General features: G+C 46.9%; 1 protein-coding gene across 3 annotated transcripts in view; it reads left to right on the forward strand.

Moving 5' to 3' along the window:
• Positions 1 to 27331, forward strand: part of MYO7A (myosin VIIA) — a 324978-nt gene that overhangs the window by 192506 nt on the left and 105141 nt on the right. For all 3 annotated transcript variants that reach the window (XM_030200068.1, XM_030200066.1, XM_030200067.1), the window contains 6 exons: positions 3971 to 4189; positions 8684 to 8791; positions 10621 to 10830; positions 15956 to 16159; positions 19451 to 19627; positions 22454 to 22543. In XM_030200068.1, the coding sequence (XP_030055928.1) occupies positions 3971 to 4189; positions 8684 to 8791; positions 10621 to 10830; positions 15956 to 16159; positions 19451 to 19627; positions 22454 to 22543 (1008 nt within the window). The remainder of the gene's footprint in view (positions 1 to 3970; positions 4190 to 8683; positions 8792 to 10620; positions 10831 to 15955; positions 16160 to 19450; positions 19628 to 22453; positions 22544 to 27331) is intronic.

The raw sequence follows: 27331 nt of genomic DNA on the forward strand, positions 1-27331 counted from the left end.
CCTGCCCCCTTTCACACCCTCGCTCCGTCCTCTATCACATTTTCCCCAACCCCCTCCCCTTACCTTACCACCGCCCTGGTGGTCTAGTGACCTCTTCGGGACAGGAAAGAGCCCCCTCTTTCCTGCCCGGAGCGCTGCCCTGCATGCTTCCTTCCTGCTGCTGATCTCGGCGCCGATTCAAAATGGCCGCCGAGAGTTGACGTCTCGCGAGGTCACTTCAACTCTCAGCGGCCATTTTTAATCGACGCTGAGATCAGCATAAGGAAGGAAGCATGCCGGGCAGCGCTCCGGGCAGGAAAGAGGGGGCTCTTTCCTGCCCCGAAGGCGGAAGAGGTCACTAGACCACCAGGGCAGTAGTAAGTAAGGGGGGGAGGCTAGCAATCTGCCCGTTTGTCCGGGCAGATTGGCAAAACCCGCCTGGTTGCCCGGACATGTCCTCAAAAAGAGGACACATCCGGGTAAATCCGGACATATGGTAACCCTAGCCAAGCCCAACTTTTGATGTTGGTCAGCAGAAAGTCATACGAGGCAACATCTGAACCAATCCACAGCTGCAGAGGCAACAATACCAATAGGTAGAAAACAGTGATGTATGTGTTTGTCAAGTAAAAGAAAATTGAATACATTTTATTCAAGAGAATTTCCATTTTCCAACATTCAAAAATCTAAAACAAAAAACAACCTAGAAATACAGAAACCCACCCTACTGCTAACCCAAGTCAAGAATCCCAATGTCCTAGCCATCTAGAAAATCTCAAACAGCAAAATTAATACCATCCTTATACTCATAAAGTAAAATCCAAATTTGCAGAAACTAGTGTTGTCCTCGAACAGACTTGGCAGCAACAAAGCCGCTCATTGGACTCCTTGAGCCCTGCTCCCTGTTTTTCCTTTGTATCGCTCCATGGTGCGACCACACCTCGAATATTGTGTTCAATTCTGGTCACCACATCTCAAAAAAGATACAGTGGAATTAGTAAAGGTACAGAGAAGGGCAATGAAAATGATAAAGGGGATGACATGACTTCCCTATGAGGAAAGGCTAAAGCGGCTAGGGCTCTTCAGTTTGGAGAAAAGACGGCTGAGGGGAGATATGATAGAGGTCTATAAAATAATGAGTGGAGTGGAACGGGTAGACGAGAATAATTTGTTTACTCTTTCCAAAAATACTAGGACTAGGGGGCATGCGATGAAGCTACAAAGTAGTAAATTTAATACGAAGCGGAGAAACTTTTTCTTAACTCAACGTGTAATTAAATTCTGGAATTCGTTGGCAGAGAATGTGGTAAAGGCGATTAGCTTAGCGGGGTTTAAAAAGGGTCTGGACGGCTTCCTAAAGGAAAAATCCATAGATCATTATTAAATTGACTTGGGAAAATCCACTGTTTATTTCTAGGATAAGGAGCATAAAATGTATTGTACTATTTTGGGATTTTGCCAGGTACTTGTAATCTTGTTTGGCCACTGTTGGAGACAGGATGCTGGGCTTGATGGACCTTTGGTCTGTCCCAGTATGGCAATACTTATGTTTGAGTAGATAGATAGATAGATAGATAGATAGATGTGTGTGTGTGTATATATATATATATATATATATATAGATGTGTGTGTGTGTATATATATATATATATATATATATATATATATATATATATATATATATATATATAAAGAGAGAGAGAAAAAACACACCACACCACACCACACTTTCCAATAAAAGGACAATTTTATTGACAAGACCACAACACCAATTACAAAACATCAGATTAATGCAACAAATTTAACAATAACAAGTATTCTACAAGCACAGGGATTTTGCTTCTTGTCAAACAAAAGATCTAATGGTTTCTGTGAGTTAAGACTAGAGACATAGCACCTGCCTGGGGACCGTGATACTTTGCCCATGCTAGCCCTCCCTTTTTTTTTAATAGTGGGCCTAAAAATACCTTTGCTACTGCTTCCTACTGCTTAAGATTTCCTCAAGGTCCTGAAGAGGACAGAGAGTTTGCAGCTTTAAAGCAGAAAAGTCTGTATCTGTCCCAGACTATACTGGAAACAATCCAGAAGTTCAGATGGCGGAACAGACAACAGAGTCAGAGTCGGTACATAAGAGCCTAAGAATAGCCATACTGACTCAGACCTAAGGTCCATCTAACCCAGTATCCTGTTTCCAATAGCGGCAAAGTACCTGGCGGGATCCCAGAAAACAGCAAAATTCCACGCTGCTTACCCCAAGGCCTTTAACTAGGAGACTAATTGGCGTAATAGTCAGCAGGCAGATATGCTACCTATACTGAGGTGTATATTTATTTATTTGTAGCATTTATACCCCGCTCTTTCCCGCTCGATAGCAGGTTCAGTGCGGCTTACAATGTATGTGTACAAAATATAGCAGAGAGAACACAATTGTATAGAGAGGGGTAAGAGGGAGAGATGTGAGGGGAAGGAATGAGTTATGGTAGAGTTCGTGGTGTGGATTAGGTTCGTGAATTAAGTTGGGTCGTTTGGGTAGGCTTGTTTGAAGAGGTACGTTTTCAGCAGCTTTCGGAATGGTAGATGTTCGTTGGTTGTTCGGATGTATCTTGGTATGGCGTAGCATTATTAAGGGAGCATGGACTTTTTGAATTAGCATTTTTAACATTGTTACTCTACTGTTTATTTTGTTTGGTTTGGTAAATAAAACTGGTAATTTATTTTTCATTAGCCCTACGTTCATTATTTCTCATGGTCATCTTTTGATCCTATATACATTATAAAGGATAATGAACTTTTAGTGAGTGCACCTGGCCGGTTGATCACACTATTTTCATTAATTAATTAATTTATTTATTTATTGGGATTATGAAGGGATCCATCTGAGCAGTGTACTGCATGTTCCTGGCAGTGGCATAGCCATGGGGGCCTGGCCCCCCCCCCCCACTTTAAGCTCAGGCCCCCTCCAAACTTGCAGCACCCCATTAAATGGCTGACAGGGATGCCGAAGCCCCCGCTAACCGAATTAATTCAGAGTGTGAGCCGCTCCCCTCCTTCTTGTGCTGCTGCTGCAATTGGGACTTCTCATGCACGCTCAGTTCGCACAAGAACTGAGCGTGCTCGGGGAGTCTCAGAGTCAGCAGCTGGCGGCACAAGAAGGAGATAAGTGGCTTGGATCCCGAATCCCTTTGGCTTCTAGTGCTTCGGCATCCCCGCCAGTGTTGCTAGACGGGAAAACTTTTCCACGCCCCAAACCAGCCCAAAAACCACACAAAGACATTTGCATATGAATGACATCATTAAGAAATATTAATGATGTCAATTTGCATATCAATGATAGCATTAATAAATATTAATGAGTTCATTTGCATACAGATGACATCATTAAGCCCGCCTCCGTGGAGCTTCTATTGGCCGCGGGAAAACCAGCCAACCCGCGGCCGGCAAAAAAATCGTGGCGGGGCAAAAAAAAAAGCCGCCCAAAATCCCGCAGCCCGCACGCTGCGTAAAAAAAAGCCACAGCGGGTCGCGGAAAGGAGCCCAATTGGGCGAGAAACCCGCAGCCCTGGCAACTTTGATCCCCGCCAGCAAAGGTATTTTTAAAGCATGCAGGACAGGGGGAGGAGGGAAGAGGGAATGTTGCCCCCCCCCCCCAGTTCACCCTTGGGCCCCCCTAGAATTGGAAGGCTGGCTACGCCCCTGGTTCCTGGTAAAAGTTGTATAATCTAAAAGTATTAACTGGTTTCATAACATTATGAGTGAGACCTAGCGTACATCTAGTGAAAAGAACTGTTGATAAACGGAGAACATTTCGACATTCCAGACCAGAGACAGGGAAGAATTTCCAAAAGTCTGTGCAAGTTAGCTGCATGTTATATATAGAAAGAACAGCTGTATTTGATTTAAAGCTGTATCCTTGATTTTATTCAGGAAATGTAATAATGCACTTATCCTAAGCAGTGGTCAGGAATGAGCACGTAGTTTATTTCTCTTTCAGATGAAGGTCGGGTTCCTGAGGCTTCAGGCTCTCTATCACTCGCGGAAGCTTCACAAGCAGTACCACGTAGCCCGGAAGCGGATCATTGAGTTCCAGTCGAGGTGCAGAGGTTTCTTGGTACGCAGGGCGTTCAGACACCGACTGTGGGCAGTCTACACCATCCAGGCCCATGTCCGGGGCATGATTGCACGCAGGCTGTACAGACGCCTGAAAGGCGAGGTATGAGTGACTCGTTATCATTTGCGTCTGATTTTATAGACGAAGACTATGCCGAAATTGTTTAAACCACTCTGATCCTTGTTTGGTGGATGGTGTGTTTTATCCACATTTCAGGGGTTCAGGTAGGCAGAGAAAGTCACTGACCCAAAGCCCTCAGGGGCAGACCCAGTGGCGTAGCTAGGTAGGGTGCCAGGGGAGCGGCCGCTCCCCCAAATGGAGTTCTGCCGGCGCCTACATTTTTCTCATTGTGTTTCATTGAAAATGTGCGCCAGCAGAAGTCCACTCTGAAGCCGCTTTCGCTCCCCCTCCGCTACTGGGCAGACCACCTTATACAAAATACCGTATTTTTCGGACTATAAGACGCACCGGACCATAAGACGCACCTAGGTTTTAGAGGAGGGAAATAGGAAAAAAAATTTTCCTTTTTCCCTCCTCTAAAACCTAGGTGCTCCGGTGCGTCTTGTTCGGGATCGCCCTCCCCCGCCCTGTCACCACTTCTCCCTACTCACGTCACGCGATCTTCCCTGGTGGTCTAGTGACATCGGGGCAGGAAAGAGCCCCCTCTTTCCTGCCCAGCACGCTGCTCTCCATCCTCCTGTATGTAGCCTGACGGTCTCGGTGAGATTCAAAATGGCCGCCGAGACTTCAATTCTCGGCGGCCATTTTGAATCTCGCCGAGACCGTCAGGCAGCAATGCATACAGGAGGATGGAGAGCAGCGCGCTGGGCAGGAAAGAGGGGGCTCTTTCCTGCCCCGACGTCACTAGACCACCAGGGAAGATCGCGTGACGTGAGTAGGGAGAAGTGGTGACAGGGCCGGGGGGAGGGCGATCCCGAACTCGGAGGGCGGGCGGCCTGCCAGCCAGCCAGCCAAATCTACCTTCGGACTATAAGACGCACCCCCCATTTTCCTCCCAAAATTTTGGGGAAAAAAGTGCGTCTTATAGTCCGAAAAATACGGTACTCTTTGTTATCTTCTCCCAAAGAATTCTGTCCAAAAGCTATGTTCTTTTTTTTTTTTTTAAAGATATCACCTTTATTGGTAAATATATCCTGAAATGGCAAAAGGAAACAGAGACAAGAAAAATAATAGTTCAGAAAAAAAAATGATCCAAAAATCACAATTTTATCAGTTTGCACCTTCTCTTCAGCAGTTAGTTCTTCACCTGTGGGATATAGTCAGTCAAGCCGGCTCCTGGTACTTCCTTGTAGCCTTGAGATAGACTGCTTCGACCTCTCCACACTTTCTGATTTCCTTTATAAAGCAGATTTCTTGCTCCCTCACAGGCCCCCAGGAGTATTCCATTCCCACTTTTCATCTGTATGACACTTACAAAAGGCATTTTCAAAACTGAAAAACATCTTCTTCTTTTTTTTTTTTTTTTGAAAATGGCTATCTGCCATATGGTTTTGTGCCCTGTGCGTTTATCTTTTTGGTCTATTTTTGAAAAAAAAAAATGTCCAAGTGGAAAACTCAAAAAATCAAGCCATTGGGATATAGAAGGAGCCAGCATTCTTAGTAGACTTGCCATGCAGACATCCCAGGAGAGCAATGGGTAGGGTTACCATATGTCCGGATTTACCCGGATATGTCCTCTTTTTGAGGGCATGTCCGGGCAACCAGGCGGCTTTTGCCAATCTGCCCATTTGTCCGGATTTCTGGACAAACAGACAGGCTGGTGGGCGGGCCGTCCTATAGGATAGCCCGCCAGCCAGCCAGCCTGCCCGTTTGTCCAGAAATCCGGACAAGCGGGCAGATTGCTAGCCTCCCCTCCCCTTATTTACTAGTGCCCTGGTGGTCTAGCGACCTCTTCCGCCTTCGGGGCAGAAAAGAGCCCCCTCTTTCCTGCCCGGAGTGCTGCCCTGCATGAATCCTTCCTGTTGGTGATCCTCGGCGCCGATTCAAAATGGCCGCCGAGAGTTGAAGTGACCTCGCTAGACTTCAACTCTCGGCGGTCATTTTGAATCGGCGCCGAGATCAGCAACAGGAAGGCTGCATGCAGAGCAGCGCTCCGGGCAGGAAAGAGGGGGCTCTTTCCTGCCCCGAAGAGGTCACTAGACCACCAGGGCAGTAGTAAGGTAAGGGGTGGGGGGTGACGGGGAGGGGGGGGCGACGGGGTATGTGAAACATAGAGGCTGGAAAGTAATGTTTTTAATCACATTTTTGTGGGGTGGGTGGGGGTTAGTGACCACTGGGGGACATCCCTGATTCCCTCCAATGGTCATCTGGTCATTTAGGGTACTTTTAGTGGGTTTGCATAAATGTTGGCGTATAACAGATTTGGGACCAGATTCTAGATATGGCAACAAAATATTGGCACTGAAAAGAAAACTTGCTTAACACTATTCTATAAGGGAATGGGACTTGATATACTGCATTTCTGTGGTTTTTCCAACTACATTCAAAGCGGTTTACATGGTATATAAGGGTACTTATTTATAACTGGGGTAATGGAGGGGGAATCAAACCCAGTTCCCCAGGATCAAGGTCTGCTACACTAACCATTTAGGGTACTTTTTTTGTGGCTTATTTATTAATAAAACAGGTCTAGACCGAAACGTCCAACTTATAGCCCTGGATGTTTTTGTTCTGTTTCATTATGGCAGAAAAACATCCACGTGTTAGGAGCATTTTATTTCATACTAGTAAGGAAGGCCCGTTTCAAATCGCAATGAAACGGGCGCTAGCAAGGCTCCCCTCCATCCCTTTGTGTCTCCATGTGTCGCCGGCCCCCCTGCAGCCTCCGTGCGAATGTGTGACCCTGGCCCTTTTGGCATGCCCCCCCGTGTGCTCCACCCTCGACGTCATCGCGTTTTGACGCGAGGGCGGAGCAGTGCTACAGTGCAGTACAACGTTGGAGCTGAGAATGTGCTCCGCCCTCAACGTCATAACGTTTGACACGAGGGCGGGGCCCACAGACTGTGATTTTCTGTGGCTTCAGAGCTTCGAACTTGCGAACCTGGCTTCAGTGACGTCAGTGCAAATAGAACGTTGAGGGTGAGTTTTATATATATAGATCAGTATATATATATTGTGTCAAAGAAGATTATTGACGCATGCCTTGAGAGCACTGGAGAACACGTTCGCCTGCCAGTGTTCTTGGCAGGTAGTTAACTCTTGTAGTGTAGTTAACTTTTCTGGTTTATCACGACTTGCAACACCTTTTGAGAGCCACAGTAAGCAGCGTTAATTAGCTGCTTTGCATGAACCCACTTGGGACACAGCTTGATAGTCGTCAAGAAATGAGACTGGTGCATGTACGTCTAGCTCCGGGAACATTTTGTTGCAGTCGCTGATCTTCTTTGATACAATGTAGCGTGTAGACAACCTCTTCCGGTGCCTACATCTCAATTGCAGATCTGCCACTATTAGCGCAGTAATCAAGATAAATTATTATATAAACTTCCCCTGCAAGTTTTAATGAGCAAAACGCATTATAGAGCTATTTATTCTAGCACCTGAAGAAAAATTCTTTCAACTCAACCAGGCTCACTGCTGAACCCATATTCCACCAGAATGATAGAGATTAGAACCAAAACTGTATTTAGCATAATTACAAAAGTGCAATTGTGGTTGGGTATTATAGAGACCCATGGTGTGCGTATTAACAATATGGCATTAGTGGGTTTGCATAAATGTTGGCGTATAACAGATTTCGGACCAGATTCTAGATATGGCACCAAAATATTGGCACTGAAAAGAAAACTTGCTTAACACTATTCTATAAGGGAATGGGACTTGATATACTGCATTTCTGTGGTTTTTCCAACTACATTCAAAGCGGTTTACATGGTATATAAGGGTACTTATTTATAACTGGGGTAATGGAGGGGGAATCAAACCCAGTTCCCCAGGCTCAAGGTCTGCTACACTAACCACTAGGTTACTCCTCCACTAGCAACATTCCATGTACAATCTCAAATAGTAGCAACATTCCATGTAGAATCTTAGAGAGTAGCAACATTCCATGTAGAATCTCAAATAGTAGCAACATTCCATGTAGAAACCCCAAAAGTAGCAACATTGCATGTAGAATCTTAAATAGTAGCAACATTCCATGGAGAATCTCAAAAGAACCTCAAATAATATCAACATTCCATGTAGAATCTCAAATACGAAAAGGGAAATGGGACTTGATATTCTGTCTTTCTGTGGTTTCTGCAACCACATTCAAAGTGGTTTACATAGTGTATACAGGTACCTATTTGTACCTGGAGCAATGGAGGGTTAAGTAATTTGCCCAGAGTCACAAGGAGCTGCAGTGGGAATCAAATCCATTTCCCCAGGATCAAAGGCCACTACACTAACCACTAGGCTATTCCTCCACTATCAACATTCCGTGTAGAATGTCAAATAGTAGCAACATTCCAGAATCTCAAATAGGGAAAGGGAACTGGGGCTTGATATATAGCCTTTCTATGGGGTTTACATAGTACATGTACTTATTCATACCTGGGACAATGGAGGGTTAAGTGACTTGTCATTTTTCTCCAGTATCATCGTCGTCGGGAAGCAGAGAAGCTTCGGCTTGCCGAGGAGGAACGTCTTAAGAAGGAGATGAGTGCCAAGAAAGCCAAAGAGGAAGCTGAAAAGAAGCACCAAGTATGGGAGCCTAGATCCATTTCTTGCCTTTTTCTGGGGTTCAGTAACCTAATCTGTATTACTTGTAGAGTACACTTTCACAAGGGAAACTAACTGGCTGAATATTGGGGTGATATGTGTATGACCTGTTTTCCTGTAGAAATATTCATATACTTCAGTAAAATTTCCCCGCTGGCATTTACACCTGCTGTGAGGTAGGCATAATTGTCAACTTTGGACCTGAGCACTGGAAGAGTAATTGACGGGGCAATTGAGCTTACCTCTCCGGTGCTTAAAAACCATCTCAGACGGCAAAATAAGGTCAAAGTACACACAGCAGCAAGGGTCGTCAAGTGTGGGACAATCAAGAGTCTTTTATTAGTAGACCTGACATGGGTCGTGTTTCGGCATAATTACGCCTACATCAGGGGTTTGATAAAAACATATAGAATTAAGTACACAAAACAAATCAAAATAAGCAAAAATAATGCATTTTAGATGCAAGGTAAATACATATGCAAAAAAAATGAATTAGAATAAATAAAAAACATTATGAACGTACAGAGCGTTAAAAATCCTTAGGGCACCTTTTACCAAGCTGTGGCAAAAGGGGACCTGTGCTGGTGATTCACGTTCGTCAAGACCCCCTTCTACTGCAGCAGGTAAAGGGGAAATCTCTCTTTTCTGCAGGAAATGGCCACGCGGCAAGTAAAACACTTGCCGTGTGGCCATTTCAGGGGAATTCCCTTACTGACACCCATTGAGATGGTGACGGTAACCGGGCAGCGTGCGGCACTGCCCGATTTCTGCCTGGCACACTCCGACGCTACAAAAATAAATATATTTTTGTAGCGTCGGAGTGTGCCAGGCAGAATAAATATATTTTTGTAGAGCCGGATATGACGGCGTGGTAGGGGTGAGAAGTGCCGCCGGGCTGCTGTGGTAGACTGGCAATACTTCCTGTTTAGCAAGCGGTAAAGCCCCCATTGGGCTTACCACCACTTAGCAAAAGGGGCCCTTAGTGACACTGTGGTGAAGGCAAACCCTTAATCAGTGGTTCCCAAACCTGGTCCTGCAGACAACCCAGCCAGTCAGGTTTTCAGGCTATCCACAATGAATATTTGTGAGAGAAATTTGCATGCAGTGGAGGCAGTAATCTGGATGTTTCCTTGTGAATATTAACCTGAAGATTTTTGGGACTGCCTGTGTATGATTTCCAAAATAATGGTTAAATAAAAGTGTAGGTCTGGGTTTGTGACTATCAGGGGCGCACTGAGACTACTATGGTCCCCCCTGCCATGCTACTGCCACCCCCTCCCCCCTGCCGTGCTGCCTCCCTCCCACCGTGTTGCCGCTGCCCCCCCCCCCCCAAACATTAAAGGGCCCTGGTGTAGTGGCTGTGGCTTTTTTGGGGGCAGGAAATAAATCCCCTCTTTCCCGCCCACCTGCTGCCTCTACTCTGCCCAGCACGGCGCCGTGTTTACAAAATGTCTGCCGAGATTTCCCACGGTAGTCTCGGCAGCCATTTTGTAAACACAGTGATGCAACCATGGAGAATAGCGGCAGCGGCAACTAGACCAGTAGGGCCCCATGGGGGCTGTAGTGTGCGGCGGCATTGCCCGAATGGTCAGTCCAACCCTGGTGACAATTCACATTTAAATTATGTCATGAAGATTTGAATGAGTTGACTACAGAGATTCAAGGCAAGTAGGCAACCGGCCAACTGTATTCAAACGAATTTGATGTCTTTGCTGTCTCTGGATGCAATCAGGATTGAAAATGAAAGGATTTTATTTTGCGCTATGTATAAGTGACTCGTTGAAAGAGCTGCTTCTTCTATTTCCTTCTAGGTACGCCTTGCCCAGTTGGCCCGAGAAGATGCTGAGAGGGCAGTGAAGGAGAAAGAGGAGGCCCGGCGGAAAAAAGAACTCTTAGACAAGATGGAAAAAGCCCGAAATGAGCCAGTAAATGACTCGGAGATGGTGGATAAAATGTTTGGATTCCTTGGGACCACTTCGTCCCTGCCAGGCCAGGAGGGGCAAGCACCAGCTGGTTTTGAGGTACTAGATACAGTGTAAAATTTCCAAAAGGGCCATGAGATATTAGGGACAGAACTCTTGAGCAGTCGTTACTGTATCCTAGAGATGTAAACTTGAGTTAACCCATGATGTGAGGGACAGATGAGCATCAGAGTGGCAGCATCTCCTTTTGGTTATTTCTGTGTGCAGACAGGCCCAAGGTCAGGAGAAGGTCATCTCTACTTTACACAAGCTGTACCCCAGAGATCTCTTCTTCTGCTTTCTGTTGCATCAAAGCTGCAACATGTCCGGTCTGATCTAGAAAGGATTAGCAAGACCTTGAACCAGACGTTGGCAGAGGGACAGAAGCTGTGAGCCTTTTCTCGTAGACTCTGGCCCTACGCATTGATTTACCTCCTATTTCATTTCCCATTCCTAAATCACATAGTTCAGTCTCTGCAACAAAAGTCCTTGGCTGAAGGTCATGTTTCAGGGCTCATTGCAGTACCCTGCAATCCTGGGTCCTAAATCTAGACCCTGGGATGTTAATTTCATAACATGTTGCCGAGGCTCTGAAGGCACATATGTTGTACCTAGTTCATACAGGTAACATATGCATTTATGTACATTTAAAAAAGTCCTCAGAAGGTAGATGTACAGATTTACATCTGCTCCAAGGCAGGTACAAGTGATCTATATAAGCTTAAGAGAATGCAGACTTCAGCGGGAGGGGGATCCAGAGCCCGAGGTGAGGGGGCACGTTTTAGCCCCCTCCCCTGTGCCGCCAACCCCCCCCCCTGCCATTGCTGAACCCCCCACCACCAACTTTGACCCCCCCCCCACCAACGACCCTCTCGACCCCCCCCTGCCGCCGTCAACCTGCCGTCGCCTACCTTTGCTGGTGAAGGACCCCAACCCCCGCCAGCTGAGGTCCTCTTCTTCCCAATCCCGTGCAAGGCTTCGTTCTAGTCTGACGTCACACTAGAATGAAGCCTTGCGCGGGATTGGGAAGAAGAGGACCTCGGCTGGCGGGGGTTAGGGTCCTCCGCCAGCAAAGGTAGGCGACGGCGGGTTGGCGGCAGGGGGGTTCGAGAGGGTCATCGGCAGAAGGGTTCAGGGGCAAATCTACGGGGGCCCAGGCCCCCGTGGCCCCATACTGGCTACGCCACTGATGCACGTATAGGGTTAAATTCTATATTTGGCGCCGAAAAATCAGCCAGTGGAAAGCACACCTATGCATATTCTATAAACTGCACCTAAAGTTAGGTATGGTTTATAGAATACTCATAGTGCAGGCCATGTGTCTAAAATTTAGGCATTAGCCATTTGCACCAATGAAAAGCTGGTGTAAATGCCCACGCATAACTTTAGACTCGGAACGGGTTATTCTGTAACACTGTGCATAAATTATAGGAACGCCCATGGCCACAGTCCCTTTTGAGATGCGCGTGGTAGAATTTACGTAAACGACTTTATAGAATACACTTAGCGAGTAGTGCGCTTAAATTCTAATTATGCCAATTATTGCTGATTATTGCTTGTTAACATCCAATTATCAGCGCTGATTGGCTTGTTACCCAATTAAGTTGCATGCACAAATCAGAATACGCCCAGATTTGCGTGCACAACTATATAGACTATAGAATTTGGGGGATATTTTATAACATATGCACATATTCCACAGTACTTCAGATCTGCCCAGCCTCTGCCCCCCCCCCCCCCCACCCCAAATGGCTACATGTGTATCATGCAACATTATGTATTATGAGTCCATGGCACAAAACCTTTATTCATGTTGTCATGAAATGCCTAACACCCACCTGCGGCCACCTGGAGGGTCTGTCCTCATAACTGCTCAGGCCCGCCTGTACCTGGGTATGTTCTCTACATTGCACGCTCCTCCCACCGACTGGGTCCTGCTTGCCTCTGGCCTAGTCTCTCACTCTCAAGTTATTCCCTCGTGATTTCTAGCACACTGGGGTCACACTCCCAAGGGTCCCACAGTTCCTAGAAAGCACTCACAGACCCAAACCACAAACCACCAGGATTCTTAGTCAGTCCAGAACAAACAGAGCTAATGAATGAATTGATTTATTATCATGAAAAAATTGAACAGTGAACAATATAAAACAGATGGAAAAACAACAAGCAATAACAGGTAACTGAATAAGGATCAATATTAAAACTAATCTAAACAATTTGTTACTACCTGAGTAGCACCTAGGGAGTTTCAGGAAAATAACTGCTCACAATTCTTGAACAGGGCCTCAGGGCAGAGATGTTTCTCTCTCCACTCCCTATCTGAGACTAAAGAAAATCCAGTACCTCCTGGCTGGATTTTGAACTCCAGGGCCAATCAAAGCCCAGAGCACCAACTTTGAAAGTATCTGGCCAACAGACCAAACACCACCTGCTGTGGCCAATCAAGAGAAATACACTTCATAAAAATATTACCAGTTCACAGGCTTGAAAACCCACTGTTTCGCCGCACATGTATATTCCGAAGCAATTTTATTAAGGTGTGGTCCTGTGCACTTCTTAAGGGAGCAGGCCAAAGAGGCAGTGAGCTCCACCCCCATCCTCCCCTCCCCCCACCACCCTCAGGGCCAGAAATATAATGCTAGCTTTTTTGCTGGTGGTATTTTTCCAGGAATAACACCACAAACTGTGTTATTAAATTTACAGTTAAACCTGCGGTAACTTAAACTAATGTGCATTGTGGTGATATAACGCACATTAGTGCCTTTTAACATGTGTACCTTGATAACTACCCCCTCCCCTTAATTGTATGTATAAAATGCTGTTTTACGTGCAAAAAAAGACTTATAAAATTAGCCCCTATGGGGGCCGATATTCAGACCATGGGAGGGAACCCACCTAACTCCAGCGGTCAGCCCGGATATTCAATGCTGGGCCGTTTCCAATGACCGGCATTGAATTTCCGGTGTATTTTTAGCTGGTTTAAAGTTAACTGGATAGATATTCGAAGATAGCTGGTTAACTTACCAGCTAAAAATATACCAGCTATTTAAGCGGCCCAGTGTGGCCATTTACAATGGCCGGATATAGATTGAATATTCGGGGATAGCTGGCTATATCTGGTGATATAACTGATTATCTCCCAGGCGCTAACTGGGAATATTCAGTGGGGGATAACCAGCTGGTCCCCACTGAATATCGCCGGATAGCCAGTTAAGTGCCATTTAACCAGCCCAGTGCCATTCCTGGCTGGTTAAATGCTTTTGAATAGTGTGGGGGGGGGGGGGGATACATGTTACTATTGCCTGATCACTGAAATGCCTTCCCCTCAGGGGCTTTGAATGCAAACAGTAGAGCATCTAGCAAGCAACTCCCTTCTCACGCTTTTCCTGTGCCCTCATTGGTCCAGACACTTAGAATCCCTTTGTCCTTTTTATTTCTTACTAGTAAAAAAGGCCCGTTTCCAAAATAAATGAAACGGGCGCTAGCATGTGTTTTTTTTTTTGTTTGTTTTCTTTTTCTGTTTGATATTAAGGGATATTTTTTTTTTTTAAAAAGGAAAGAGTTTTTTTTTAAAGTTGTAAAGTCTGTATGAGTGTTTGTGGTTTTGAGGGGGGGTTGTGGGGGTCTATGGGTGTATGCTATTTTTTTTGGGGGGGGAGGGGTGTTTGTGGGGTAGGGTAGCGTTGTTCTGTATGAGTGTTTGTGGTTTTGAGGGGGGTTGTGGGTGTCTGTGGGTGTGTGTGCCATTTTGTGGGGGGGTGTTTGTAGGGGGGTGTTTGTGGGGTAGGGTTGTTCTGTATGAGTGTTTGTGTTTTGGGGGGGGGGGATTATGGGATTCTGTGGGTGTCTGTAAGAGAGAGATGTAGGTTTTTACTGTTTCAGTTTTTGTATTAAGGGGGTTGGGGGAGGGAGTGTGTGTGTATGAGTGTGAAAGCAAGATGTTGTCTGTCCATGGCAGTGTGTGGCATTTTGGGTGGTGGGCAGTTTGGTTGTATGTATGTGTGTTAGTGAGTGATGCTGATTGTCCATATTAGATGTGGGGGGTTTTTTGTGGCTGATAGGGGGTGATTCTCTGCGTGTGAGTGTGATACGGTAATCTTAATTCAGCAGGGCACTCTGATGTGGTATTTGTAGGCACTTGTATTTTTGTTGAAACCAGAGGGATCCGTTGCAGGCAGGCAGTAGGAGTAGATATGGTTTTTTTTCGAGTGTGGAATGTGGGTGGTGTTCTGTAGGGGGGGACGGGGCTGAGGGGTGCATGTGTCTGGAGGTCTCCTTGTAGGCACTGATTTCAGCTGGGCACTCAGGTGGGCTATTATCCGTTTTTTTTAGGGGGGGTTGGGCGCCGGAGGTTTCCGTTTGGGTGTTTTTTTGGGGGGGGGGTTGGTTTGGTTTTAGTGTGGAATGTGGGTGGCGTTCTGTAGGGGGGGCGGGGCTGAGGGCGCATGTGTTTGGAAGTCTCTGTTGTAGGCACTGAACGCCGGCTTGGAGACTCACCGCATGAACAGCTTGCAGAGTAAGGTCCGCGATGTAGTGGTTGTTTAGTGGCGTTCTTCGTCCGCGCTTTCCTCGCGGTTGGTCCCCGTGCTGGTAGCTACCCCCTCCTCAGGAAGGGGTGGGACTCGTGTGTGTTTTTTTTTCCTGAATGCTGCTGCATTTTCTTCGCTGTCCCACTCCTGCTCCTCTGCAGCACCGGTCCCATTCAAAGGCTTGGTGGTTTCTAAGTCCATGTGAGTGTTTGGGAGGTGAAACCGTACTTTGTGTGCATCACCTGAGGCACAGCCAATCAGCAGCGCGTGGGCGGGGCAAACACTGATGTTCAAAAAGTGGTCTCTGCCGCCTCACTTTAGAATGTTGGGAAAGTGAGGCTTCATTAGAATGTTGGAGGTGTGTTTTATATAGAGAGAGAGGGTCAGTTCAAGTCAGTTGAAATGTCAGGAAAGTCACCTGTTTCACACTCTTTATTACCCAAAACCTACGTGAGGAATAGCTTATATGACAAGCAAATAAGAATTAAGAATGAGAACAGAAGTGGAACCAACAAAAATTGAGAGAGTTCAACTGTACTAGTGACATCATTCTCTTTTTCATATGCATCCTTGAAAGGCTTCTAATGTTGCGGAGCTTTGTTGAAGGCCACACACAAAAGCACTGAAAAGCCTCTTTTCTTCCCCTTTTTCCTCAGGACCTTGAGCGTGCTGAGAAGGAGCTGGAGGAAGAAGATTTAGACAGTGCCTTACCCCTTCCAGAAGAGGAAGAAGAAGATCTTTCCGAGTACAAGTTTGCAAAGTTTGCAGCCACGTACTTCCAGGGCACAACGACCCACACCTACATCCGCCGGCCTCTAAAGCAGCCTCTTCTGTTCCACGAAGATGAAGGAGACCAGCTGGTGAGTTTTATACTGGAGTGCAGTGGCGTACCAAGGGGGGGGTGGTGGTGGGGGCGGTCCACTCCGGGTGCACGCCACTGGGGGGGTGCCGCGCGCCTGTTGGCCGAGTCCGCTCGTTCCCTCCCTGCTGCTCCCTCTGCGCGGAACAGGTTACTTCCTGTTCCGGGGCAGAGGGAGCAGCAGGGAGGGAACGAGCGGACTCGGCCAACAGGCGCGCGGCACCCACCCCAGCAGGTAAAAATGCACCCGGGGGGAGGGTGTAATTTCGCGGGGGGGGGGCATGCTGCACCCGGGGGGGGGGCGCATCGGCCATCCGCCCTGGGTGTCAGGCAGCCTAGGGACGCCACTGCTGGAGTGACCACTGTGATGATGGCAAAAGGGCAGCACAATTTTGTGTGTGTAGGGTGGGTCCCAGTGTATGCCCAGTGTGACACTCTGAGCAGGGGGTTGGGCATGACAGGTGAAATGATACAGCCGGACAAACGAATGAAACACAAAATAAGTATTTTATGTAATGGGATTCTCAGGTCTGTTCCTTCACAGGGCCTGAGACATAGGGTGGAAAGCCCATTGCGGTTCAGCATGCAGAGTCTTAGGTAGCCTCTGGCAACACAAACCACAGCTGCCGGGGGTTGCCACGCCCCAAACCCAGGCTACAAGTTCTTGGGTTCCTCTGAGATCCAGGTCTGGTTCCAGTCAGACCTCAAAGCAAAACTTGCACAGTTCAGTTTAATAGAAACAGTGGCTTACCTCAGCCAGGTCACGATTATGGAATGAGCGCTTCAGCGGCATTCAGTGGGATTCACGTTTTCCCTCCCTGGGCCTCCTTAACTTCTGTCTGGCCCTGTCTTTTGAACTAGTGACTCCGCCCCTCCTGGCTTACTTCCTCCCGGGGCGGGATCTGCACTCTTAAGGTGGGCCAGGCTAAGTAAAGAGGGACTTTTCTTAAGAGTGAGGGGCAATGTCCTATAAAGCCCGTCACACCCAGATACTGTAAGGGGGGGATTGCTTACAAAAAGAATTGATTGGTTTGGGACCAACAAAAGCTGGGAAGCCATAGGCAGTTTCACCACACGTTCTGTTCAGTCAGTAAGGTAGATCACTCCAGATTTGATGTTCTGAACCAACAAATTTACTTTTAAATTAGTTTTTCATCAATTAACTGGGAAAATAGCAATAGCAGAGGCAGTAGATATGTTAGAAGCAATTATTCAAACAGGATTTACAAATTCTCTTTAGCTTTCTCTACTCTCTTCTCCTCTGTTCTATCTTTATAAATTCTCTCCTTTTCCTGTCCCACTGATAGGATAATGGTAGATGGTATGTTCTGCTTATGCCTTAGAAAGGTATATAAAATGTTGAGTGGAGTGGAACAGGTGGATGTGAAGCGTCTGTTCACGCTTTCCAAAAATACTAGGACTAGGGGGCATGCGATGAAACTACAGTGTAGTAAATTTAAAACAAATCGGAGAAACGTTTTCTTCACCCAACGTGTAATTAAACTCTGGAATTCGTTGCCGGAGAAAGTGGTGAAGGCGGTTAGCTTAGCAGAGTTTAAAAAGGGGTTGGACGGTTTCCTAAAGGACAAGTCCATAAACCACTACTAAATGGGAAAAATCCACAATTCCAGGAATAACATGTGTAGAATGTTTGTACGTTTGGGAAGCTCGCCAGGTGCCCTTGGCCTGGATTAGCCGCTGTCGTGGGCTCGATGGACCTTTGGTCTTTTCCCCAGTGTGGCATTACTTATGTAACTTATGTATCTATATCATCAAAAAAAACCTGTTTTGATTTTAAAAAAAAATAGTGGTCTTCTGTTGATTCAAATGAATTATTTCCTATTGTTCGTTCGTTCGTTCTTTGATTTTGCCAAGGCAGTCAGTATGTAAGGAAACTCGGAGCGACCAATTTTGCATGTAGATTTCAAGAAAAAGTTTCAATAATTGTTAACTCATTCACTGCAAAGATATTATCTAGAATGTTGACTGAGAAGACGGAGAAATAAATGGGAAATAGATGAAGCTTTAGAGGTACCTCAATCACCAAATAACTTGTCAAGACCTTATGAATTTATGTTTTACCGCTATTTATTTATTTTACATTTATATCCCACATTTTCCCACCTATTTGTAGGCTCAATGTGGCTTACATAGTACCGGAGAGGCCTTTGCAGGCTCCGGTGTGAACAAATACAGGGTGATGTTGTGGTAAGATCAAGTTCACGTGGCACAGCCACATTAGGGAATCGGAGAACGGAAGAGTAGAGGGAGACACGACTCACAAGCAGGGAGATTTCAAGGTGAAACTCTTTATTAGGCACCAAAGCTGAAGACCCGACATGGGCTGGTGTTTCGGCAGAAAACCGCCTTTCTCAGGAGTCACAGGACTTTAAAAATGTCAGCTGTATGTGTTTGGTACCTATAGATGGGTATAGTCCTCTCAACATGACACGCAACCAAAGCCCTGTGGAAAACCGCCACAAAAACTGCATTTGAAAATGCTGTCATCAAAAAGACGTCACATCTGTGATATGTTTGTGGTGACAGCATTTTCAAACGCAGAGTTTTTTTTGGTTTTCCACAGGGCTTTGTCTTTGGCTGAATGGCGTGTTGAGAGGAATATACCCACCTATAGGTACCATACACATACAGCTGACATTTTTTAAAGTCCTGTGAATATTGACCGGTATATGTTTAAAGAGATTGGCCAGCAGCCATGGAATATATACCTCATTATTTTCTGTCACATACTTTATTAGTTATGTAGTACTAGCCTTTAAGCTCGTTAAACCGTGCAAGCTTTTTGTTTTTAAAAATGTAATGAAAGAGCGAAAGGAAGAAATGAAAGTTGAGGGGCAAATTTTTTGTTGTTGTAAATTTAATAATTCTCACCTCCATCCATCCATGTCCAGCAACCCTCCTCTCTCCCCTGCCCTCCCCCCATGTCCAGCAACCCTCCTCTTTCCCTTGGCCTCCCCCTCCAATTCCCATGCCCCGTCCTTCCCTCCACCCTCCCTCCCCTTCCGAGTTCCATGTGTGTGAGAGACAGAATGTTTGCATTACGTTCGGGCTGTTTTCTGTACTCTCCGCCCCTCGCCCCGCCTCTGACTCCTCCTCCTTTCTGGAGCTGGTGGAGGCGGGGCTTGGACTTTTGCTCTCTCAACGTTCGGGCTCTACTGCGCATTTGCGGGTGAGTCGGTCCAAGCTCATTTATATAGACTGATTGGCTGATAAATGTTCTTATCAGTGAAGTGATGTCAGATTGAGGAGGTTTGCTCTTTATTTGCTGCAGGCGGCCCTTGCTGTCTGGATCACTATTCTTCGCTTCATGGGAGACCTACCTGAACCAAAATACCATACGGCCATGAGCGATGGAAGCGAGAAGATCCCAGTAATGACGAAAATCTATGAGACCTTAGGGAAGAAGACTTACAAGAAAGAGCTACAGGCTCTACAGGGTGAAGGAGAGGTGAGAGACCTGACATGGTTAATTTCTCATATTTTAAAAGCTGAACAACTAAAATAGTGAAAAAAAAAGTAATGAAGAAACTTATTGTGTACAAGTTATTTGCTGAGTTATTTGCAGAGTTCTTTCCTTAGATAATGACTTACAGGTAAGACACTAACAGGCTTATTTTCGAAAGTGATCACCGGGCATCTTCCGACATAAATCGGGAGATGGCCGGCGATCTCTCAAAAGCGGCGAAATCCGTATAATCGAAAGCTGCTTTTTTGACAGCATTGCCGCTTTCCCGTCGCCCAACCGGCGAAAGTTCAAGGGGGCGTGTCGGCGGCCTAGCGAAGGCAGGCATGGGCGTGGCTACCAGATGGCCGGCTTTCACGGATAATGGAAAAAAAAAGCGGCGTTAAGCAGTATTTCGCCGGGTTTAATTGGTCCTTTTATTTTCACAACCAAGCCTCAAAAAGGTGCCCCAACTCACCAAATGACCACCGGAGGAAATGGGGAATGACCTCCCCATACTCCCCTCAGTGGTCACCAACCCCCCCCCCCCCCCACACTAAAAAAATAAAAATAAAAACCTTTTTTGCCAGCCTGTATGCCAGCCTCAAATGTCATACCCAGCTCCCTGACAACAGTATGCAAGTCCCTGGAGCAGTTTTTAATGTGTGCAGTGCACTTCAGGCAGGCAGACCCAGGCCCACCCCCCCTACCTGTTACACTTGTGGTGGTAAGTGCTGAGCCCGCCAACCCTTCCCCCCCCAAAAAAAACCCACTGTACCCACATGTAGGTGCCCCCCTTCAAGGACTATGGTAGTGGTGTAAAGTTGTGAGGAGTGGGTTTTGGGGGGAATTTAGGGGCTCAGCACCCAAGGTAAGGGAGCTATGCACCTGGGGGGTATTTGTATATTTTAAAAAAATTTTTAGAAGTGCCCCCTAGGGTGCCCCGTTGCTGTCCTGGCATGTCAGGGGGACCAGTGCACTACAAATGCTGGCTCCTCCCACGAACAAATTCCTTGGATTTCGCCGGGTTTCAGATCACCGGCATTTTTTCCATTATCGCTGAAAAGCAAAACCGGCCATCTCAAACCTGGCGACCTCTGGCATTTGGCTAGGCTAAACCGTATTATCAAAAAAAAAGATGGCCGGCCATCTTTTTCGATAATACGGTTCTGGCCAGCTGTTGCGCCGCCGCCGCCAAAATAGATCGCCGGCCATCTATTTTGCCGGCAATGTTTGATTATGCCCCTCTAAGGGGCCTTTATACTAAGCCGCGTAGGCGCAATCCTACGCATGTCAATTTTGAACTACCACCTGGTTTCCGCGTGGCCTGGGTGGTAATTTAATTTTTTACGCACACCTGCTACGCACGCTGGAAACGTTTCCAGCGTGCGGCGCTAACCAGGCGGTAATCGGCATCGTATGCACACTGATGATTACCGCCTGGTTAACGCATGAGACCTTACTGCTAAGTGAATGGGTGGCGGTGAGGTCTTTGGCCCAAAATGGACACGTGCCAATTTTCATTTTCAGCCCCCCCAAAAAAAAGGCCTTTTTTGCAGGTGCGCAAAAAAATGGACCTTTGCACGGCCAGTACACGCATCTACACCAGAGCAGGCCATTTTTCGGTGTGCCTTAGTAAAAACCTCATAGTCAAATAGTGGTTATTGGGGATGTTTTGTTGCACATAATTAAGTCACCTCTATCAGCAGGAATTTCTTGTATAAAAATGTTTTCCGTTTTTTATGAAAGCTTTCATAGGAGGTGTCTGTTTGTCCTTGAAGAATGCAATCCACCATTTGGCTGGAATGTACTTTTGTTCTATTTATTTGGATTTTTTGCTCACATCTTTTTCAGTAGTAGCTCAAGACGAGTTACATTCAGGTACTCTGGGTGTTTCTCTGACCCTGGAGAGCTCACAATCTAATTTTTGTACCTGAGGCAATGGAGGGTTAAGTGACTTGTCCAGGACCACAAGGAGCAGCAGTGGGATTTGAACTAACAAGACGGGTGTTCTAACCACTAGGCTACTCCTTCCAATCCGCTTTTACTTGCTTACATACATGAAAGTACCTGAGGTGCCAGAAAGGTGGATAATTTTACACATAGGCGTGTTCTGGAGTGGAACCGCAGGGTGCCTGAGCGTGCCCAACAGTAGTACATTTTGGCGCACAGGAAGCACGAAGTAATGCTTACCGCCGCTTGGTAAAAGGACCCCTTCGATTGTAAGCCCTTGAAAGACAAAAAAACTACCTATTGTATCTGAATGTACATCACTGTGATATCTTTCAGACTTACAGGCAGTACATAAGAAATTAAACAAAAAATCTTATCTTCTGTAATATGTTTTAGCGGGTAGATTCCACCACCAAGTGACCCGTGAAAGATGCTAATTCCTCATACTGACCAATGATGATTTGGCAGAAGCAGTGGCGTAGGAAGGCGGGGGGGGGGGTCCGCCCGGGTGCACGCTGCTGGGGGGTGTCGGCTCCGTGCTGGTGCACTGCCCTCTCTGCCCCGGAACAGGTTACTTCCTGTTCCGGGACAGAGAGAGCAGTGAACCAGCGCGGAGCCGACACACCCCAGCAACGTGCAGTCGGGGCGGATCGGCCCTCCCGCCCGTCCCTCGCCGCAGGTACAGTATGCGCTCCGGGGGGGTATGCACTCGGGGGGGGTGCGCCGTGCTGCACCCGGTTGGAGGGGTGCGCAGCGGCGACCCGCCTCGGGTGTCAGCTCCCCTCGCTACGGCTCTGGGCAGAAGTCCATGCCTGTGAGCTGCCTGAGAGCCAAACGGCAAAATCTTCCTTTTTAAGTGCTCTTTTCTTGCTCTTTCAGAGTGGTTATGTTGATGGACAGAAGAAGAACAGTGTACGACATAAACTTGTCTCCTTAACATTGAAGAAAAAATCAAAACTAACCGAAGAGGTGAGAATTGAAAGAATTACCTGTGTTTAGTTTTTTGTACAGTAAACCTCTTGAGTGCTTTAGGACATAAGAACATAAGATTAGCCATATTGCATCAGACCAGCGGGAAGTGGTGGAGATGAAAACGGTAACAGAATTCAAACATGCGTGGGATATGCATAAAGGAATCCTGTGCAGTAGGAATGGATCCTCAGAAGCTTAGCCAAAATTGGGTGGCGGAGCAGGTGGGGGAAGAGAGGTTGGTAGTTGGGAAGCGAGGATAGTGGAGGGCAGACTTATACGGTCTGTGCCAGAGCCGGAGATGGGAGGCGGGACTGGTGGTTGGGAGGTGGGAAATACTGCTGGGCAGACTTGTACGGTCTGTGCCCTGAAAAAGGCAGGTACAAATCAAGGTAAAGTATACACATATGAGTTTATCTTGTTGGGCAGACTGGATGGGACCGTTGCAGGTCTTTTTCTGCCGTCATCTACTATGTTACTATCTAGCCCAGTATTCTGTTTCCAGCAGTGCCCAATCTACAAGTACCTGGCAGAAACCCAATTAGTAGCAAGCACCATTCCATGCTACCAATCCCAGGGCAAGCAGTGGCTTCCCCCATGTCCATCTCAATAACAGACTATGGACTTTTCCTCCAGGAACTTGTTCAAAACATTTTAAAACCCAGATATGCTAACTGCCATGACCACATCCTCTAGCAATGAGTTCCAGAACTTAACTATCCTTTGAATGAAAAAAATATTTCCTCCTATTTGTTTTAAAAGTATTTCCATGCTATTTCATTGAGTGTCCCCTGGTCTTTGTACTTTTTGAATGAGTAAAAAATCAATTAATTTCCACCCGTTCCACACCACTTTACGCTATATGGGAATCCACTATTTGCGTTGTAACTGCAGAGTATGTTGCAGCCCTTCTGTGGTGTGAACTGTGCTGGGTGTATCCACTGGGGGTCCCGCAAGACCTGCCTGTGCTGCAAGCATATTCTGCAATTAAAATAGAGGCAGTGGGTTCCCACACAGCTTCCACGGAGATCTGTCAAGGGGAACATGTCAGATCACTACTGCTGCTCAGGAGTCTAAATTGCAGAAGAGTGATGGACAAAGAACCAGCCTGCTTGCTCTTAGTGATCCATTAGTGTGTAATAAAGATATATATATGTATGTGTGTGTGTGTGTGTGTGTGTGTATATATATATATATATATATATATACACACACACACACATACATACATACATACACACACGTTGGGGAATTGCACTAACCTGCACTGTATAATGTTTAAGGAAATATGACTAGATTCTTATTCTTAGGTACAGATAATGTGTATTTACAATACAGGTAATGTAATAATTTTAGCTCAGTTTAGGAATTTTATACAAGGGAAATGTGCCACAAGATAAACTTTGTTAGAAAGGTGAGTTATTAATTATGCTCGATTAAAAGTAACTTACTTTGATTGAGGCTGAGATGTATTCTTTCTGCTGCTGGTTGGAGTGGTGAAGGAGGTCTTGTCTCTGTAGCTGGATTGTGGTTTCTTTGGTGGGGAAAGAAGTCTTCTATGTGCAGAATTGATGGTAGTGGAACCTGGAGAAATCTTGGGTACGTGTGGAGTCCAGCAAAGGCCCAGAGAGGTTGAGGGAGGGTCCAGAGACAGAGGTGCAGGCAGGGTCCAGAGAGAGTGTTCCAGTTTTTTTTTTAATACTTGTTGAGCCATAGGCTGAAGTCAGGTGGGGTGTATTAATCCAATCAAAACGCAGGGATACGTGAAACTGGTTCTTTCTGGTTTTGCAGATGGAAGCATGGTAGCTGGTCACATGTTTGCTGGCTGACCAACTACTGTGGTATACACACCCCAGAATGTACTTGACAAGAGAGTCATTGTCTGGGAGTTTCAGGTAGATGGTCTGTCTTTTGTTATATCCAGTCTCTTTGATTGCTGTCAATATACAAATTCTGTTCTTAGAGAAGGGTGGCAATTAACTCTCCTGTATCCATTTGGCCTGCTTTTGTTACACTGGTTGGCCATTTAATAGTTCTTTTGTTCCAGGCTATCAGTGGTCTGAAGGGGGAGGATGGGGCCAGATCTGCTTTCTGATTCTGAGCAAGTTGCATAGCAAACCACAGACAGACAGAGGAAGAGAACTGTTCATAGTGAAAAGAGATAGACAGAGAGCTGAAGAAAGATATCTGAGAAACCAGTGAGAGAGATGGATGAGGTAAGGAAGACTTAGTGGCTGTTAAAGGGTGCAGTGTTCAGATAGAGTTGTCCAGTTTATGAAGAATGCACATAAAACCCGTCAAACATAGGTACGCATATTTATACCTCCTCTGGTGATTCATAAATATGTGCACTTTGGTTTTAGGAGATATACAAGTGTATTTTATAAGAGAAAAGTATGAATTTACTTTACTGTGCCTTACAAGGGAAAGGGAAATGAGACTTGATATACCACCTTTCTGTGGGTTTTGCAACTACATTCAAAATGGTTTACATAGTATATACAGGTACTTATTTGTATCTGGGGCAATGGAGGGTTAAGTGACTTGCCCAGAGTCACAAGGAGCTGCAGTGGGAATTGAACCCAGTTCACCATGTTCAAAGTCCACTGCACGTAACACTAGGCTACTCCTCCACTAGCAACATTCCCTGTAGAAGCCTGTCCTTGCAGATCAGCAATGCGGCCGCGCAGGCTTCTGTTTCTGTGAGTCTGACATCCTGCATGTCAGACTCACAGAAACAGAAGCCTGCGCGGGCTCGTTGCTGATCTGCAAGGGCAGGCTTCTACATAGAATGTTGCTAGTGGAATAGCAACATTCCATGTAGAATCTCAAATAGTAGCAACAGAATCTCAATAGTAACAACATTCCATCTAGAATCTCCAATAGTAGCAACATTCCATGTAGAATCTCAAATAGTAACAGTGGATCCAATAAGAGTCCTCTCACAGTGGGTGTCTCTCAGAACAAGGTCTTTATTCAAAACAATCAAACAACCCGACACGTGACATGTTTCGGCCAAAAAAGGCCTGCATCAGGGGTCTATTGATCCTTTATATGAAATACCTTGGGAATCAGATGGCTCTCAGTAAATAAATTGTTAACAGAGGTATTTCATATAAAGCACCCAACCAGCTGCTTTTCCTCTCAGGCTACTCATGCTCGGTTTTCAAACCGAGCATGTGCAACGTGAGAGAAAAAGCAGCTGCAGGGGCAGGGCAGGTAATGCGGCAGAGTGAAGAGCAGTGCTGGAGGAAGACCTTTTCTGCTGGTGGGGCCTTGGGATCCCTGCCAGCCAAAGTATTTGGAGTTGCGGTGGGGGGGCAGCGGTGGCGATTCTGGGGGGGGGGGGGGGGGGGGAGGGACAGCAACCCTGCTCCAGGCCCGGCTCAGTCTCTCGGTAGCCCTGAATGCTGCTACCCAGATAAGTCCTTTTAAATATTGGGCAATAGGTGTACTGTGATGCCTATGATTACATTACTTTCACTGTTAGTAGGGTGGTTGACCAGTTGACTCTCTTACTAAGTCTTTCAATGTGTATCAGTTAAGATCTCTCATTCATATTTCCCTTTTTTTGCCCCCACCCCCACCTCACCCAAAGTGCCCCTCAAAATAACAATCGGGAACAAGTGATCTTTAATATGGGATGGTTGAATTAAGTTTGTGGTTTGAGGACTCCATTCCTTTGCCCCTAGACCAGTGGTCCTCAAATCCAGTCCTCGAGGCCCACAACGCATCCTGCTTTTCAGGATTTCTACAGTGAATATGTATGAGACCTCTTTGCATTCATTACATGGAAATAGAGCTCATGCATATTCATTGTGGAAATCATGAAAACCAGGCTGGGTTGTGGACTTCGAGGACTGGATTTGAGGACCCCTGCCCAAGGCCGTCGAGAGGGGGGGGAGACAGGGGGGACAAAATTCCCCGGGCCCGGGCCTCCAGGGGGGCCCAGCGCCGCCGTCGCTCCCTGGCATTGAACTTAAGCACCTCACCTTTGAAAGCGCAGCAAGCAGCGGCAGACCACTCCTTCCTTCCGTGTCCCGCCCTCGCCTGATGTAACTTCCGCGAGGGCGGGACACGGAAGGAAGGAGTGGTCTGCCGCTGTTTGCTGCGCTTTCGAAGGTGAGGCGCTTAAGGTCAGTGCAGTGGGCCCAGGGGTGGAGAGAGGGCCCGGTGGCAGGTGGAGGGGGGGCCCAGCGACATCGGGTGGGGGGGGCCCGGGGGCGACCTTGTTCCGGGCCTGGCCCAGTCTCTCGGCAGCCCTGCCCCTGCCCTAGACCATGAACCGTATTCTTTCATTGCATATTACAGGTGACTAATTCCTGGGCAGCAGCCACTCTGAAAGACCAACTTCTGATTGCGGTTCAGTAATGTTAGACACAGAGGCGTGGGAAGGGGGGGGGCGGGAGGGGCAGTCCACCCAGGGTGCACGCCGCTGGGGGGTGTTGGCTCCGCTGGTTCCACGCTCCCTCTGCCCCGGAACAGGTTACTTCCTGTTCCGGGGCAGAGAGAGCAGGGAACCAGCGGAGCCAACGCAGCTCCCAGCGACATACACTCGGGGCGGGGTGGACCGGCCCTCCCGCCCACTCCCTTTACTACGCACGTGACTGGTAAGAATGCACTCCGGGGGGGGATGCGCGCTGAGGTTGGGGGGGTGCGCCGTGGCGAACCGCCCCTGGTGACAGCCGCCCTCGCTATGGCACTGGTTAGACACCCTGAGCAGGGCAGTTGAAAATCTTGGATGCACTGAATTTCTGAATTCATATGGTTAATCACTTCTGGCACAAA

This window comes from Microcaecilia unicolor, chromosome 4, assembly GCF_901765095.1.
Source record: "Microcaecilia unicolor chromosome 4, aMicUni1.1, whole genome shotgun sequence".
Lineage (NCBI taxonomy): Eukaryota > Metazoa > Chordata > Amphibia > Gymnophiona > Siphonopidae > Microcaecilia > Microcaecilia unicolor.